Here is a 19648-nt window from a genome sequence, read left to right as displayed (position 1 = left end):
AGACAGTTGACTGCCAGGGAGCTGGGATGTGTTTCTGCCAAGATATCTAGCAGATATCTTGGGGCATTGAGGTGCCAGGCCTATGTGAGGTAAAAGACAACACACTTTTTTTATTTTTATATTTTTACAACAACACTTGACAGCCTTCATAATAGTCCCAAATAATATAAATTACCTTGGTGTGACTTTAACCAAGCAAGTGAAAGATCTGTATGCTAAGAACTTCAAGTCTCTGAAGAGAGAAATTGAAGAAGATCTTAGAAGATGGAAAGATCTCTCATGTTCATGGATTGGCAGGATTAATATAGTTAAAATTGACATTTTACCAAAAGTTTTCTACAGATTCAATGCAATCCCCATCAAAATTCTCTCTCAATCCTTCACAGAGCTAGAAAGAGTAATTTGCAAATTCATTTGGAATAACAAAAAACCCAGGAAAGAGAAAACTATCTTCAACAATAAAAGAACTTCTGGAGGAATCATCATCGCTGACCTCTAGCAGTATTACAGAGCAAGAGTGATAAAAAAAAAAAAAAAAACTGTATGGTATTGGTACAGAAACAGACAGGTAGATCAATGGAATAGAATTGAAGACCATGAAATGAAGCACACACACATCACTTGATCTTTGACAAATATCTAAAACCATCCATTGGAAAAAAAGATAGCATTTTCAACACATGGTGCTGGCAAAACTGGAGGTCAGGATGTAGAAGAATTCAGATCAAACTATTCTTATCATCCTGTAGAAAGCTTAAGTCCAAGTAGATCAAGGACATCCACATAAACCAGATACGCAAACTTATAGAAGAAAATTTGGGAAAGAGCCTTGAGACCATGGGTACTGGGGAAAATTATGCGAACAAGACATTAATGGCTTATGCTCTAAGATATAGAATCAACAAATGTGCCCTCATATGACTGCAAAGTTTCTGTAAGGCAAAGGACACTTTCATTAGGACAAAACAGCAACCAACAGATTGGGAAAAGATCTTTACCAATCCTACTTCCATTAGGGGACTAATGTCCAACACATACAAAAACTCAAGAAGTTGGACTCCAGAAAGCTAAATAACTCTATTAAAAACTGGATACAGAAGTAAAAAAAGAGTTCTCGGCTAAGGAGTATCTAATGGCTGGGAAGTACCTAAAGAAATGCTCAACATCCTAGCCATTAGGGAAATGCAAATCAAAACAACCCTGAGATTCTACCTCATACCAGAGAACTTCTTAAATAGGGTAAAAGTCATCCCAGAATTTAATTAAATTCCCTGGTTGTACTAATTACATTTATTAATGAAAAGGAAAGATAACAACCAAATTTGACTCAAAGAAAAATATGTCTTCCTAGCAAATTCGGGTGGTAGGCAGACTGGGACCTGGAATGTTTCTGGTGCAAGCCTCCAAATGATCCGAAGACTGCATGCTATCATGAATGATCAACTTCTAAAAATTTCCATAAGAAAAATGAGTTCTGCTATGATAGCCTTGCAGATGTAACCCTGTCCAAGAACCATATTCAGGAAATGACATAAGCTCCTCAGACAGTAGGAAAGACTATACTCATATCTAGAAACAAAATTATGTGTGGTGCTATTTAATTATTCATTTAATTACTCATTTAGGGTACATGACAGTATGGAAACAAAACATGTTCATGCATATGTGAAAAAAAACTAAATGGAGTGTGGGAAATTCTTATGCAAAATAAGTGAATTTGAAACTTCCATTAATTTGTCATAGAACTGTGACTTTCTTGTCTTATCTGCTATGATCACTGGCTTCATCATAGTTCCAGTTCCAGAGAATACTATAGCAGGAAGACATGCAAATAAGCCTTCTCTGTGCCCATGAAAACCAGCCCTGCCCTTACCCTGCAGCTCTGACAGAAGAGCCCAGAACTGGATTCCCAAGTCCACTCAATCAGTGATCAGCACTGAACACAGACCACTGGCCATGGACTTCAGGCTCAACTTGGTTTTCCTTTTTTTTTTTTTTAATTTAAAAAGTAATTGGTAGAGATGAGATTCTGTTTTGTGAACACGAGGAATAGAAAATTTTGTTTTGTTTCATTATTTTCTTTAGTTTTCTTAGTAACAGTTTTCTGAATTGCATTCGTTCTTTGCAGGTGTCTGGTGTGAGGTGAAGCTAGTGGAGTCTGGGGGAGGATTAGTACAGCCTGGAAGTTCCCTGAAACTCTCCTGTGTAGCCTCTTCCAGCCTCCTGTGTAGATTCACTTTCAGTAAGTATGACATGCGCTGGGTTCACCAGGCTCCAAAGAAGGGTCTGGAATTGGTAGCAATCATTTATTATGGTAGTGATAACAAGTACTATGCAGACATAGTGAAGGGTCAATTCACCATCTCCAGAGAGAATTCTAAGAACACCCTGTACCTGGAAAAGAGCAGTCTGAGGTCTGAGGACACAGCCATGTATTATTTTGCAAAACACAGTGAGGAAATATTACTGTGAGCTCAAACACAAACCTTCTGTAGTGCATGCACTCAGGACCAGCTGGGGGCTCAGAGAGAACACAAAGCTCCTATTAACTGAGTCTTAGCAGTCTATTTAGAAAGACCTGGAGTTAGGGAGGTCTGGAATCCTTGTGTCTAGGTTGCCTCACTGAAAGAATTCTCTCTACAAGTACAGGGTGTAGAAGACATTGTAATACACAAATGTCCATTCAAATTTCTGTTTACCTGTATAACACGTGTTTTGTATTCATTTACTTATTACAGTGTTTCTGTCTCTCTATGTAGATCTGTATTTATTTTGCCTCTCTATCACATGTGAATATCTCTCTGTCTCTCTCCAAATGTGTCTCTTTATATTTCTTTCACTCTCAGTGTTTGTGTGTGAGTGACTGTGTGCGTGTGAGTGTGAATGTGCCTCTGTGTGTGTGTGTGTGTGTGTATTTACATGTTGAGATGAAATGACTTCTATCAGTCTATATAATAACACTGAAATAGTCCATACATGGGCCTAGATCTTCCTATGGCTACCATACCCACCATCTTTCTAAATATATAGAACTAACAGAGATACTTGGGATTATGTGGTTATAACTTGAAGCACAGAGTTATAAAATCAGTCCCTTTTTAGATGACCTGAAAATGTAGTATCACCTCTGACTTGAACACAAAAATCAGAGCATCATTCACGGCAGAAGTTGTTCTATTAGAAGACCGTGATTAGAACCTGGAGAAGCAAAGAAGTCTTAAGATTGGGAAGGCCTTGATTCAGGGCAGAGAGTCAGTAAGACTCCCTGGTAGAGCACCATATAGGATTTAAAGGAAAACAGAAATAATTAAGGGCCAGTGACCCATGAACCTGATGACGTTCACTCTCTTCACATCCTCACACTTGTGCTAAGCAACAGACCTGATGCACTGAGATGCTGGTAATAAAATGTGTGTAAGAATTGTGAATTGAGTCATGAGGCCAAGGTAACTGATGATACTCACCGAGCTTCAATTTGCTGCAAACAGCTCTTAACCCACTTAATGGGTAACATCTCTTTTCTTTCCTCCTGTTTCTCTTTATCAGTTAAGCTTTTGACCCCTAGAATTTTATGAGTCATATGATTTTTTGTTTTAACACATTAATCCCTTTTCTTACCCCCAGACTTCTAAGAATCTTATTTATACTGCTGTCCCAGAAACATAATGTAAACAATTCTTGGCTCATTCTGAGTTGTGGTTCCTCAACAGAAGTCAGGTGTGTAACCAAGTACCTAAATACAACATTCTTCTCAATGACACTCTGGGAACATATGGATGGTGTCACTATAAAAGAGTAGGTGGGTATTGGAAATCAAGGGCTGATGTTTGTTCAATAAAAACATGAAGTGTCTCTAAAAACTGCCTAATTTATCAGATTTTCAGGCTCTTCTTTTCCCTGTAATGACAGAATCTCTCTCTCTGCAACGTATTGGTACGATATGACTTCTAATCAAAAGGGAAAAAGAGAGTTCTGTACTCATTGGTTCACTCATTAACCCGATAATTGGGAGACGCTCCAGTAACCACCACATGTTCTTCTATACATTGATTCTACATTCTCTGTCTTGCTGTGCCATCATCAGCTCCATCTCTGTGTGTGAGGATAGCGTTTCTAAGAGGGAGGGGAGGACTGAGCGTTTTGCCTACTTCAGCATCACAACTACAACTAGTCAAGTGAATGAGGAGTCACTGGGAAGAGTGACCCACACAGGCAGAAGCCTGAGACCTACAATTTCTCTGATTTCATCTCAGTTTCCAGCAGACTGTTCTTAATGGTTCCCGAAAGTTTTACTTGTTGATGTCTTCTGAGAGTCAAAACCCAAAGTTCTTGTAATCTCTGTAATTTGTAATGTAGATGTGTGGAGGTACACAACAACGCAAAAGAAGGAGGACCACGAGGAACCACGGAGCATAGGGTGGGAGATTGCAGCACCAAAGCAAATTAAAAGAGGAGTAAAATGTCACTAAATCCCTGTATTTCCATAGAGTCTACAGCAATAGGGCTGAGTTGGTTACACATATAGAACATCACCACTACCTTGAATATGTCCCCTTCAATCTTGTTCAGTGGTGAAAGGAGCGCTAGAATGTGAGTTCATCACCAATGTTTACTTCTCTGCAATTTCACAATGGTCACCTCATCCACTCTGGGTCACATTTCACAGGACCTTATTAGCATAAAGGCAAAGGAGCAACATGTTGTCATTTTACAAGAGTCTGTAAAAACACATACTTGACCTAAGTGCTATTGGAGCAGTATAAGTGTTTGTGTTTTTGGCTTTCAGACTGAACTAAATAGAGAATGCTTTCTATTTTTCTTTGATTTTCTGTGCATACTGAGGGATGGACAGCCAAGGTTGTAGACATGTATCTGATAAGAAGGAGTTTCCAGCACTGTCCACACTCAGAGATCATCTGCCATCAAATTTACAAGACGGCTTTAAATAGTCTTGAAAACACCAGGTTAAATATATTGTCAGCCAAATATGAAACCTGTGCAATAATTCAAAAAGTTATCACCAGGAAAGGGACCTCCCTTGAGGAAATTCCTCCATGACATTCAGCTGTAAGGCATTTTCTCCATTAGTGGTAAAAGGGGAGGGCCTCTTGTAAGTAGCACCATCCCTGTGCCTATGGTCTTGATTCTATAAGAAAGCAAGCTGAGCAAGACAGGAGAAGCACGCCAGTAAGTAGCATCCCTCCATGGCCTCTGCATAAGCTCCTGCTTCCTGACTTGTTGAGTTCTAGGTTAATACAACATGAATGCCGGCAGCATATGCCTGGTAAAACAACTGACAAAGAGAATGATGAAGTTACAGGGATCATATCGAGAATTTATAGATGAAAAACAAGTCATTTGCTGCAAATCGAAATATTTCTGAATATCAAACATGGAGCTCTAGAAAGACATTGATTTAAAATGTTTAATTTGAAAGCCTTTATAAGGATTGAGGACAGTGTTCTCTCATGAAAAAGTATAATACAGAATTATCCCAAGTGTTAGCTCATAGAGATCAAGTTCTGATAACCTTGCAAGGGAGGTGTGACCTTGTTCAAAATATCAGGTAGGATTCATGTCCAGACAAGACAAAGGGAAAGATTGAGTTCCTATATAGAAACACAACTGTGTGTAACAGGTTTTTATTTTCCTTTCATACTAAGAAGATAGAATATATATTAAATCAAGTTCTATGAACATGCACAAGAGAAAAGGAAATGCAGTGTGTTGGATGCTTAACAAAGAAAATATGACTATGAAAGTGCAGTACTGTGTTAAATTCTATAACTGTCATCATTTTATTTGATATTTTATATCTTCTCTGAGCAGTGTTTCCTGCCAACTTTCCAACTGTAGAACTTGCAATAGAGAGAGCAAGAGGACATGTAAATATCACTTCCCTGATAACCATGAAAACCAGCCCTGCCCTAACGCTGCTTGAGGAGAGGGGCCCAGCCCTAGGTAACCAGCTCTTGACATTCCCTGATCAGCACTGAACACAGATTATTCTCTGTATACTTGAGTCTCTGCTTGATTTTCCTTGTATTTATTTTATGGTTATTTAAATGTACTTGACGGAGATGAGATTTTGTATTGTATGGACAGGAAAAACGCAAAAATTGCTTTTCGTGACAGTTTTCTGACCAGCATTCTGTGTGTTTGCAGGTATCAGTGTAAATTGCAGGCAGAGGAGTATGGGGGAGGCTTAGTGAACAAAAAAGACCATCAACCTCTACTGTGCAGCATCTGGTTTCACCTTTGGGGACCGCAATTGGCTGTCTGCATACCTGATGTGATCAGCAGGGTTCTGCAGAGCTCTGGCTCAGATACAGCAGCCAAAGAGTGCCTCTAATGCAGCCACCACTGCCAGGCAGTGGGATGCAGTGGGCAGCTAAGAGCCAAGGCCAACTCCACTGAGCAGGAAGTGGCTGCACTAGGCTTGAGCAGCTACTAGCAACATAAACTTCAGGAGACAATAGTCTTACCTGGAGTGGTACAGCTCAATAAGACAAACACTCTCAAGCAATCTTTGGTAAAATGACTAGTATACTTTCTTCCTTGTACAGAGGATCTTTTAAACATTTGGTGTAGATTGGGATCTTAAATCAGATGTTTCCTGGAGGCTTTGTATTAGATGTTATGGATGATTCATCATCATGTAGAAGGATGTGAGATATTGTCCAGATGTGACTGATTGTCTCATTCCTCTCCTTGGGGTGTAGAGGTCATCTGTTCTAAGACAGGGACCTGGACAGGTATATGTTTTAATTCCTACAATCTCAATTATGATAATTGCTGCAGTTCCTGAATTCACTGAACGTTACCAGGTTTTCTGTCTTATGACACAGTCCACTGCCCCACATGACATGGCCTGGGTCCTCCAAGATCCAGGAAAGGGCTGGGATGTGAAACATACATTAATAGTACTAGTACTTGCATCAACTATGCCAGAAACCTTGAAGGGACAATATCCCCAAGGGGCACTGCCAAGAACACCTTGTACCTAGAAATTAGCAGTCTGAGATTTGAGGACATGGCCATGTATTATTGTGGGAGAGACATAGTGAGTGAATGTCACTGAGAATCTAGTAACAGACCTCCCTGCAGGGAGCTCAGAGCATGCAGGGGCTTTGAGAGCATGCAGAGTGTTGCTGTCACCTCTCCAACCTGAATATGTCCATGCAAAGAAAACACAAGTTGATTACTATGAATACTAGGTCATGCCTAGACTGGGAAGATCTCCCACTACACTATCCCATTCCCCAGCAGTGAAATCCCTCATAACTTGTGGTTTCTTCATGCTATGTGGTTCAGCTCCATCTTTCCTCCTTCTCAGAACTCCTCTCTCCCTCCTCTCCTGCTTCCCTGCCCCTGCCCAATCACTGACTCTCAAGTTTATTTTACAAGTTAAGTGGGGAGAAGATTCTGAGGAGGTCACCCGAGTCCTGAATAGAGACAAGGCAGCCATCCTCCTTGCAGCAGAATTACCATGAAAATACAGATAACTCCTGGGCAAACCACACAGCAGAACTCTGAGTTACAGAGAGTTAGAAGAAGTTCAGACAGGCATTAAAGAATGGACTCCTTTGTTTCTGGATTCACTCTACACATACACTGTGCAGTATTCCTGGAAGTATCTACAATCTTATTGAAATATGCATTTTCAACTGTGGTATATATTTTCATCTTAATTTATTATACTGCCTGTCTTTAGAGCCTCCCTTTCCCCTCGGTGTGTATGTGTGTGTGGGTATCTGTGCACACTCTATCCATCTGCACCATGTATTTTAAGACAAGTTCTATCACTGAGCCTGAAAAATCACAAACTGACTAGAATGTTTGGACTGCAAGCTCCTGTGACTGCTCTGTCCTCACACGTCATGGATTGGATGACTGGCTGGCTGCCGCACCCAACTCTTTGTGTAGGCATAGAGAACTAAGTTCGAATAAAAGATCCCATGCAATGCTCCCTGTTTAACAAGAACTTGAACCACGGATATTTTCACAGCTCCATTATAATTGATTTTAAATGTAAGATGTGCTCTGACATGAACACAAGGCAGAGGTGATTCCATGATGTGACCAGCATCAGTTCCAGAAGAAGCAAAATGAACCAGAGATGGTAAACCCTAAACACAGAGCTGCTCAAACACACATCAGTCTGAAGGACAAAGTGCTGTCTGTTTGATTCCTCATTCAGTACTGGGAGTTAGGATAATGGTAGAGCTCTTGTGTAGCATTGGTAAGACCTTAATTCAAATGGTAATGTTGCAAAAAGGCATCCCTCATTTTAATTAATAAATATAACTTTAGAAAAATCACTAGTCCCTGTTAAAGATGAGGCCTCTGTTTCATCCAAGAGATCAGGCTATTTTTCATATCCATAGGCTTAAATGAGTTGATCTCATGGCATGAGAGGGAATAGCTGTCTCTAGGTTAGGAAGCACAGATATAAAGTGTTTGAGATGAAACAAAGTCAGATGGATCACAAGAGTTCAGATCATGTGATAAACCATCCCACCTGCTTCTCAGCTAAGTGCTGAAGGTCAACTCCTTCTATGAGCAGGTGCCGTACACCTGATTTATCTTCAACCTTAGATTTTATTATTACACCTTGTACCTACTAATAAGAATTGTAATCTATAACACAAATATATACATTAGATAATGATTTTTATAACTGAAAATGTATTGACAACTACAGATTTTTAAATCTCTCTTTGTCAATATGAATGAATGCCATTAAACTATCCCTTGAATATTTATAAAAGGTTGTAGTTAAAGTAATTGAGCAAGTTTGGGGAGAGGAAGGATTTGGGGAGGGATGAAGGAAGCAAAAATTATGATCACAATGTATTGTATAAAAAGATATCCTTAAATTTCTTTAATTTTTTTTGTTAATTGTGATTAATTTTATTCACTTATTTTTGTAACAGTTACATTTATTTTTTTAACTTTATTAACTTGAGAATTACCTATTTACAGTTTGATTATTATTCCCCTTCCCAGTTTCTGGGCCAACATCCGCCTAACACCTACCCCTCCCCTCCAATAAGGGCATCCCCTCCCCATCCTCCCCCCATTACCAACCTCCTCTCAACAATCACATTTACTAGGTGTTGAGTCTTGGCAGGACCAAGGGCTTCCCCTTCCACTGGTGCTCTTACTAGGATATTCATTGCTACCTATGAGGTTGGAGCCCAGGATCAGTCCATGTATAGTCTTTGGGTAGTAGGTTAGTCCCTAGAAGCTCTGGTTGGTTGGCATGGTTGTTCATATGAGGTGTGGAGCCCCTTCAAGCTCTTTCAGTCCTTTCTCTGATTCCTTCAACGGGGGTCCCGATCTCAGTTCAGTGGATTGCTTCTGGAATTCGCCTATGAATTTGCTGTATTCTGGCTGTGTCTCTCAGGAAAGATCTACATCCGATTCCTCTCAGCCTGCACTTCTTTGCTTCATCAATCTTATCTAATTGGGTGGCTGTATATGTATGGGCCACTTGTGGGGAAAGCTCTGAATGGGTATTCCTTCTGCCTCTGTTCTAAGCTTTGCCACCCTATTCCCTGGCAAGGGTTTCTTGTTCCCCTTTTAAAGAAGAAGTGAAGCATTCATGTTTTGGTCATCCTTCTTTAGTTTCATGTGTTCTGTGCATCTAGGGTAATTCAAGCATTTGGGCTAATAGCCACTTATAAATGAGTGCATACCATGTGTGTTTTTCTGTGACTGTGTTACTTCATTCGGGATGATATTTTCCAGTTTCATCCATTTGCCTATGAATTTCATAAAGTCATTGTATTTGATAGGTGAATAATATACCACTGTGTAGATATACCACATTTTCTGTATCCATTCCTTTGTTGAAGGGCATCAGGGTTCTTTCAAGGTTCTGGCTATTATAAATAAGGCTGCTATGAACATATTGGAGCATGTGTCTTTGTTATATGTTGGGGTCTTTTAGGTGTATGCCCAAGAGAAGTATAGCTGGGTCCTCATGTAGTTCAATGTGCAATTTTCTGAGGAATCTCCAGACTGATTTGCAGAATGGTTGTACCAGTTTGCAGTCCCACCAGCAATGGAGGAGTGTTGCTCTTTCTCCACATCCTCGCCAGCATTTGTTGTCACCTGAGTTTTTGATCTTAGCCATTCTCACTGGTGTGAGGTGAAATCCCAGGGATGTTTTGATTTGCATTTCCCTTATGAATAAAGCTGTTGAACATTTCTTTAGGTGTTTCTCAGCCATACAGCTTTCCTCAGCTGTGAATTCTTTGTTTAGCTCTTAACCCCATTTCTAATAGGGTTATTTGTCTCCCTGCGGTCTAACTTCTTGAGTTCTTTGTATATTTTGGATATAAGCCCTCTATCTGTTGTCGAATTGGTAAAGATCTTTTCCAAGTCTGTTGGTTTCCATTTTGTCCTAACAACAGTGTCCTTTGCCTTTGCCAGTTTTATGAAATCCCATTTGTCGATTCTTGATCTTAGAGCACAGGCCATTGGTGTTTTATTCAGGAAATTTTCTTGAGTGCCCATGTGTTCGAAATGTTTCCACATGTTTTCTTCTATTAATTTGAGTGCATCTGGTTTGATGTGGAGGTCCTTGATCCACTTGGACTTAAACTTTGTACAGGGTGATAAGCATGGATCAATCTGCATTCTTCTACATGCTGACCTCCAGTTGAACCAGCACCATTTGCTGAAAATGCTATCTTTTTTTCCATTGGTTGGTTTTGGCTCCTTTGTCAAAAATCAAGTGACAATATGTGTGTGGGTTCATTTCTGGGTCTTCAATTCTATTCCACTGGTCTATCTGTCTGTCTCTGTACCAATACCATGCAGTTTTTATCACTGCTGCTCTGCAATATTGCTTGAGTTCAGGGATAGTGATTCCCCCAGAAGTCCTTTTATTTTTGAGGATAGTTTTAGCTATCCTGGGATTTTTGTTATTCCAGCTGAATTTGCAAATTGATCTGTCTACCCTCTTAAACATTGGATTGGAATTTTGATGGGGATTGCATTGAATCTGTAGATTGCTTTTGGTAATATGGCCATTTTTACTATATTAATCCTGCTAATCCATGAGCATGGGAGATCTTTCCATCTTTTGAGGTCTTCTTCAATTTTTTTCTTCAGAGGCTTGAACTTCTTATCATACAGATCTTTTACATGCTTGGTTAAAATCACACTGAAGTATTTTATATTATTTGGGCCTATTACGAAGGGTGTCGTTTCACTAATTTATTTCTCGGCTTGTTTCTCTTTTTTGTAGAGGAAGGCTACTTACTTATTTGAGTTAATTTTATACCCAGCCACTTTACTGAAGTTGTTTATCAGGCTTAGTAGTTCTCTGGTGGAACTTTTGGGATCGCTTAAATATACTATCATATCATCTGCAAATAGTGATATTTTGACTTCTTCTTTTCCAATCTGTATCCCATTGATCTCCTTTTGATGTCTGATTGCTCTGGCTAGAACTTCAGGAACTATATTGAATAAGTAGGGAGAGAGTGGGCAGCTTTGCCTAGTCCCGATTTTAGTGGGATTGCTTCAAGTTTCTCTCCATTTAGTTTAATGTTAGCTACTGGTTTGCTGTATAAGGCCTTTACTATATTTAGGTATGGGCCTTGATTTGCTATTCTTTCCAGGACTTTTATCATGAAGGGGTATTGAATTTTGTCAAATGCTTTCTCAGCATGCAATGAAATGATCATGTGGTTCTGTTCTTTCAGTTCGTTTATATAATGGATTACACTGATGGTTTTCCGTATATTAAACCATCTCTGCATGCCTGGGATGAAGCCTACTTGATCATGTTGATTGATCATTTTCACGTGCTCTTGGATTCGGTTTCCCAGAATTGTATTGAGTATTTTTGCGTTGATATTCATAATGGAAATTGGTCTGAAGTTCTCTTTCTTTGTTGGGTCTTTGTGTGGTTTAGGTATAAGAGTAATTGTGGCTTCATAGAAGGAATTCGGTAGTGCTCCATCTGTTTCAATTTTGTAGAATAGTTTGGATACTATTGGTATGAGGTCTTCTATGAGGGTCTGATAGAATTCTGCACTGAACATTTCTGGATCTGGGCTCGTTTTGGTTGGGAGACCTTTAATGACTGCTTCTATTTTGTTAGGAGTTAGGGAGTTTTTTAAATGGTTTACCTGTTCCTGATTTAACTTTGGTACCTGGTATCTGTCTAGGAAATTGTCCATTTCCTGCAGATTTTCAAGTTTTGTTGAATATAGGCTTTTATAGTAAGATCTGATGATGTTTTGAATTTCCTCTGATTCTATAGTTATGTCTCCCTTTCATTTCTGATTTTGTATTTTGGACAGACTCTCTGTGTCCTCTTGTTTGTCTGGCTAAGGTTTTATCTATCTTGTTGATTTTCTCAAAGAACCAACTTTTGGTTCTGTTGATTAATTCTGTGGTCCTTTTTGTTTCTACTTGGTAGATTTCAGCTCTGAGTTTGATTATTTCCTGCCTTCTACACCTCCTGCGTGTATTTGCTTCTCTATGTTCTAGAGCTTTTAGGTGTGCTGTCAAGCTGCTGATATATGCTCTCTCCTGTTTCTTTCTGCAGGCACTCAGAGCTCTGAGTTTTCCTCTTAGCACAGCTTTCATTTTGTCCCATATTTTTTGGGTATGTTGTACCTTCATTTCCATTATATTCTAAAAAGTCTTTATTTCTTTCTTTATTTCTTCCTTGACCAGGGTATCATTGAGTAGATCATTTTCGACTTCCATTTATATGTCGGCATTATTCCCTTATTATTATTGAAGACCAGCTTTAACCCGTGGTGGTCTGACAGGACGCATCGAATTATTTCTATCTTTCTGTATTTGTTGAGGTGTGTTTTATGACCAATTATATGGCCAATTTAGAAGAAAGTACCATGAGGTGGTGAGACGATGGTATATCATTTTGTTTTAGGATATAATGTTCTACAAATATCTCTTAAGTCCATTTGGTTCATGATTTCTCTGAGTCTGTTTATGTCTCTGTTTAATTTAATTTTCCATGCTCTGTCCATTGATGAGAGTGGGGTGTGGAAATCTCCTACTATTATTGTGTGAGGTGCAATATGTGCTTTGAGCTTTAGTAAGGTTTCTTTTATGTATGTAGGTGCCCTTGTATTTGGAGCATAGATATTTAGGATTGAGAGTTCATCTTGGTGGATTTTTCCTTTGAAGAATAAGAAGTGTCCTTCCTTATCTTTTTTGATGACTTTTAGTTGAAAATCGATTTTATTCAGTATTAGAATGGCTATGCCATTTGCTTGGAATGTTGTTTTCCAGCCTTTCACTCTGTGGTAGTGTCTGTCTTTGTCTCTGAGGTGTATTTCCTATAGGCAGCAGAATGCAGGATCCTCATTGCGTATCCAGTTTGTTTATCTATGTCTTTTGATTGGGGAGTTGAGACCATTGATGTCGAGAGATATTAAGGAATACTGATTATTGCTTCTTGGTATATTCATATTCGGATGTGAGATTATGTTTGTGTGCTTTTCTTCTCTTTGTTTTGTGGCCAAGCCGATTAGTTTCTTGCTTTTTCTAGGGTGTAGCTTGCTTCCTTATGTTGGGCTTTACCATTTATTAACCTTTGTAGCGCTGGATTTGAAGAAAGATTTTGTGTTAATTTTTTTTGTCATGGAATATCTTGGTTTCTCCATCTATGTTAATTGAGAGTTTTGCTGGATACAGTAACCTGGGCTGGCATTTGAGTTCTCTTAGGGTCTGTATGACATCTGCCCAGGATCTTCTGGCTTTCATAGTCTCTGGCGAAAAGTCTGGTGTGATTCTGATAGGTCTGCCTTTATATGTTACTTGACCATTTTCCCTTACTGCTTTTAATAGTCTTTCTTTGTTTTCTGCATTTGGTGTTTTGACTATTATGTGACGGGAGGAGGTTTTTTCTGGTCCAATCTATTTGGAGTTCTGTTGCCTACTTGTATGTTTATGGGCATCTCTTTCTTTAGGTTAGGGAAGCTTTCTTCTATGATTTTGTTGAAGAAATTTACTGGTCCTTTGAGCTGGGAGTCTTTGCTCTCTTCTATACCTATTATCCTTAGGTTTGATCTTCTCATTGAGTCCTGGATGTCCTGTATGTTTTGGGCCAGTAGCGTTTTCCATTTCACATTATCTTTGACAGTTGTGTCGATGATTTCTATGGAATTTTCAGCTCCTGAGATTCTCTCTTCTATCTCTTGTATTCTGTTTGTGATGCTTGTATCTATGGGTCCTAGTCTATTCCTTTCATTTTCTATATTCAGGGTCATTTCCTTGTTTCCTTTCTTTATTTCTTCTATTTCCAGTTTTAACTCCTTCACCTGTTTGACTATGTTTTCCTGAATTCCTTCAGGGATTTTTGTGATTCCTCTCTATAGGCTTCTACTTGTTTATTTATGTTTTCTTGTGTTTCTCTAAGGGAGTTCTTCATGTCTTTCTTGAAATCCTCCAGCATCATGTTCAAATGTGATTTTAAATCTAGATCATGCTTTTTTGGTGTGTTGGGATATTCAGTGTTTTCTTTGGTGGGAGAATTGGGCTCCGATGATGCCAAGTATTCTTGGTTTCTGTTGCTTGGTTCCTGTGTTTGCCTCTTGCCATCAGGTTGTCTCTGTTGTTACCTTGTTCTGCTATTTCTGACAGTGGCTAGACAGTCCTATAGGCCTGTCAGGAGTGCTGTAGACCTGTTTTCCTGTTTTCTTTCAGCCAGTTATGGGAACAGAGTGTTCTGCTTTCGAGCGTGTAGTCTTTCCTGTCTACTGGTCTTCAGCTGTTCCTGTGGGCCTGTGTCCTGAGTCCACAAAGCAGGTTGCTTGGAGCAGAGAAATTGGTCTTACCTGTGGTCCTGCAGCTCAAGTTGCTCATGAGGGGCTGCTTTTGAGCTCTTGGTGAGGGCAGCAACCAGGATGGTCTGCGCCACCTTTTCGCAGAGCCCTGGTGCACCAGGGTCCCAGATGATGTTAGGTGTTTTCCTCTGGAGTCAGAAATGTGGTCAGAGTGTAGTCTCTTCTGGGTTCCCTGGTGTGTCTTCCCCTCTGAATGTTTAGCTGTCCCTCCCATAGGATTTGGGTACAGAGAACTGTTGCCTGATTCCCTTCAAGTCCAGGTGGTGTCTGGACTGCAGGTGGTCTGCCATAAGGGTGCCCCTATTTTCCGGTTCCGAGAGACCTTGTACAGTTTACTCTTGGACCAGGGATGTGGGCATGGGTAGGCAGTATTGGTGGCCTCTCCTGCTCTGCAGTCTCAGGAGTGCCCACATGTCTGGGTGGTGAGCTCTCTCTCCCAAGGGGTTTAGGAGCAGTGAGCTGTGGGCTGGGATCCTTAAATTTATTTTTAATTCATTTTATTTTCATAATTAATTTTTCAAATCACCTACATGTAATGGTAAGGAATAGTGATACACACCTTTAATTCAGTCAATAGGGAGAAAATGACAAGACAATAAATGTCTGATAGTTTAATACCAGATTGGTCAACATAATGAGCCCAGAACAACAACATTACCCCTGTCTAAAGAAATGATTTAAGAAAGCAATGCCCTCTGTCTATGAAGATATATTTCTGTCTGTGAATGTGATGCTCTGTGTGTGTATTGTAATGTATTCCTGTATCTGTAATTGTGACTGTGTGTGTCACTATAGTTGCAGCTGTACAGAATGTCAAGTCCCCTATACCCATTTTTCAATCAGAAGAATTTCGATTGTCTGAGTCCGCTATTTTTATTTGATCAATATTATGACTAAAGCAACTGAGGAAGGAGAGAGATTCTGCCATCTTAATTCTCACAAAACATCCCAGAGGAAAATCAGGACATGAAGTCAAGGAAAGAACTTGAAAGTGGGACCAGAATCAGAAAACATTAAGAAAATCATCTGACCAACTGTGTCTCCATAGTGGTCCTACATCCTTTCTAAGGCAACCTAGGAATGCAGGATCATGGATGACATCAACCGTATCTACCTGGCATATAATGTTTGTCATTATTTAAATGAATACCTCCACAGATTTGCCTGCAGACCAATCTGATGGATATGTTGGGGCTTTTTTGTTGTTGTTGTTTGTTTGCTTGTTTTGTTTTGTTTTTTAAATTTAGTTTCCTTGATGCTGATTACTGTAGTTTGTATTATGTTGATAAAATCTTAGCCAGCACACAAATGGACAGTCTGGTATTGTCTTAGCACCATGACAAGTTAAGTGAGTATCCATCTGTGAACTACATATAAGTAAACAAATGAATGAAGAAAGACATTAGTAAGGATCCACTCTAGAAATTAAGACAATTATAAATAAAGTATGGATTTATCATGAACTCATGCTTTTCCTAATCACTTTTTCCTAGTACCTTTACTGTAGAGGAATTTATGGAAAAGCAGAGTTATGGGACAGAATAGGAACACAGGTTATCTCTGAAGTAACCAAAGACAAAAACACATGTATAATTAGACTTGAATCACATTCCCCAATATAGTATAAAAAAAGTGAATTTATTTCTATGATACTCCTTTCCACAATGAAAACACAATACAAATATCAGACAAACCCAAGATGAGACCTACTGAGAATAATGTCTGAAAATATCCTCCTAACCCTCAGAGTATCAGAACAAGAGGAACACAGCACTAATACTGTTAATGACCATTAAATGGATGGCTTTCTCCTAATGTGAATGGTCTGCAACCACAGTTGCTCACAGTTCAAAGATAATGCAAAATGAAATAAGAAAAACAAAATATTGGGACTACAAGGCCAAGTAATAGATCCACATTCTCGGAGTCCTAGCAAAGAGATTGTGATAGCTCTGTCCTTCTCTTCCATGCTGCTTCCATTACCACGGTATGGGGAGAAGCTCCCCACACTCTTACTCTCTATGGTGATCAACACCTCAAGTCGCAAGATTCCTCATGTTCATGCCCGCCCTCTGCCTCACTTTGCCTCATCACTCAGTGATCTCTGGCTTACCTTTTACTTCAATTAAAATAACAACCTGGTGTCAGTCTACTGATTTTTATGATTTGTTATGAACAGCTGACTTTCCCTTCACTCACCAATGCATAATCCTATTTAGAACACATTATTTATGTGTTACAAGCTGAAACAAGAAACAAACAGAGATGTATAAAAAAGTACATTGGTACAGAGAAACTGACATAAATCAAGAGGTGTGAAGACTAGGTCCCAACTACAGTGTCCCTAAAGTGGGAGGCTAATTCACTCAACCTACTGACATAGGACCCACATGAGTCCCTTGGACCTACTCTCAGATAAAACTCTGAAAAAATGTGCTAAATATTTGTGAACTGCTTTCTTAAAAGTTATTTCTTCAGAAGTGATGAGACGAATGTGAGTCTACAGTAAGTGTTTTTTAAAAGAGCTGGTTACTCATATAAAAAAGTATAAATATATAGTTGGAAAACAATTTGATTACTATTTGCTAAGTAAAATTATACAGATTTTGCACACAATTGAGGAATCATAACTTTTATACTTTTATACTGAAACAAATGCTAATAATACATAGTTATCCTACTGATGTTTATGGTTGTAAATTTATGTGAAGATAACTTGAAAATCAATTGCAATATAAGGCTATTTATTGTCTGTGGATTTACATCTTTATTCTCAAACCACCTGGTGAAGGGGGTGCCACTAATGCTGTTCTGAAAAGAATAATAAATATAAAAATCTAAAAAAAAATAATAGAAAAGAATCGAAGAGAATTACTTTCCGGGAAAAAAATTCCCATTCCACCTTACACATTTTAGAGCAATTAGCAATAATATACGATTGCATTGACGATAAGGTAACCTGTTCTACTTTTATTGCATGAATAAATAGTCACCTACTATAAACCTCCCTATCCCCTCCCCCTTTTTTTTGCTTCCAAGGCCTGCACAATGTGACTAATACATTTTTATTTAGAATTGTAAATCCAAACACTAACAGGAAAAGTTCCTGAGTTTTCGGCTCCATGTTTTCTAAGCACAAAGGTAATCTCAGGCACATGGAGAGGAAACTAGAAATTCTGCCCTGCACTTCCTTTTATCTTCTCAGGATCCTTCCTCAATGCAAAGCAGCCCTCAGGCCCAGATTGAAAGCCCAGGCCTAGCTGAGGAGCCCCATCTCCTTCTCACTAGAGCCTCCATCACAGCATGGCTGTCCTGGTGCTGTTGCTCTGCCTGATGACATTTCCAAGCTGTAAGTGTTTCAGAGTTTCAGGAGAGGGACTCAGGCACTAATCTATAGAATGAATGACTAATGGTGATGTTGCTTGTCCCCAGGTGTCCTGTCCCAGGTGCAGCTGAAGGAGTCAGGACCTGGCCTGGTGCAGCCCTCACAGACCCTGTCTCTCACCTGCACTGTCTCTGGGTTCTCATTAACCAGCTATCATGTGCACTGGGTTCGACAGCCTCCAGGAAAAGGTCTGGAGTGGATGGGAGTAATGTGGAGTGATGGAGACACATCATATAATTCAGCTCTCAAATCCCGACTGAGCATCAGCAGGGACACCTCCAAGAGCCAAGTTTTCTTAAAAATGAGCAGTCTGCAAACTGAAGACACAGCCACTTACTACTGTGCCAGAGACACAATGAGGGAAGTCCAGTGTGAACTTGCACAAAAACTTCCCTACAGGGATTCTTAGGACCAGCAGGGGGCACTGAGGATCAACAAGTTCTTTCCAGGATCACTTCAGATTTTAGAAAGCTCTGGCTTATGATGTTTAAGCATGGGTTTTAATATTAAAGATAGGGACTCTTCTTCCAGCCATGGAAATTCTCTAGCACATACTCTTCAGTGTCATATTCTATTAAACTTCTTGTTTCTTCACACAATAGAAGAATTATTAAGTGGTTCTATAATCTTACAGTGTAAAATAAGAACAAATTATTGAGTTGATATTTATGAAGATGACTCAGTGAAACACTGTGGATGAGGAAAGCCAATGAGATTTGGTAATGTACTGTTTCTCTCATGACTGCAGTTTTGGTAACATTTCTACTGCTTACTTAAATGATATTTGAAAACAATTGCATTCCTTTTCTCTAATATAAATTTTCAAGTCCACAATATAATGATGGCACAATTAGCACTTTAATACTAACAAATAGTATATTCTTTCCATACATAAGGAACATAATACATGGCTATTAACTGTGGCCAACATCCATACATATTATTATTAAGATTATCCTTTTCTTCTAATTGACTAGTCTTCCCATTCTACACTGTCTGAGCTATGATCTACTGTAAGGCTTTGGGCAGTGAGAGAAAATCTGATAGGGTTAAGTTAAGGCTAGCAACTAGGGATGGTAGGAGCTTTCCCTGTTCCTAGAACCAGGTCCTTTCACAGACCTGCATCCTTTCACATCCCCCTCCCCATAGGGATATCTGTAGCAGTCAGTCACTTAGAGGCAATAGCTCCAACCACTTCCCCAGGTAAATGAGGCACCCCAAACATCTCAGACCAAGCCAATCTGAAGTACCCACTGTCAGACCCCAATCCATCCCAGAAAGGTATTTAAAGATCCTATCCAGAAGAAATAAAGGTGTGTGAGAATATCTTAGTCTTCTGAGAGATTCTGTAATAAGAGTTGTAACATCACCACCAAGAAAGAGAATTTGTCTCCTAAAATGCTGCCAGGAGCTCCCCTGC

General features: G+C 39.4%; 1 gene segment (V, D, J or C); it reads left to right on the top strand.

The window, feature by feature from the left end:
- Nucleotides 1-17439: 17439 nt before the first annotated feature.
- On the top strand, nucleotides 17440-18917 carry LOC691808 (Ig heavy chain V region PJ14-like). The segment is given in 2 exon segments: nucleotides 17440-18192; nucleotides 18276-18917. Coding segments are annotated over 2 exon segments (408 nt in total).
- Nucleotides 18918-19648: the final 731 nt, after the last annotated feature.

Source organism: Rattus norvegicus, chromosome 6 (genome assembly GCF_036323735.1).
Source record: "Rattus norvegicus strain BN/NHsdMcwi chromosome 6, GRCr8, whole genome shotgun sequence".
In the NCBI taxonomy this organism is placed as follows: domain Eukaryota; kingdom Metazoa; phylum Chordata; class Mammalia; order Rodentia; family Muridae; genus Rattus; species Rattus norvegicus.
This window is presented reverse-complemented; position numbering and strand designations above follow the sequence as displayed.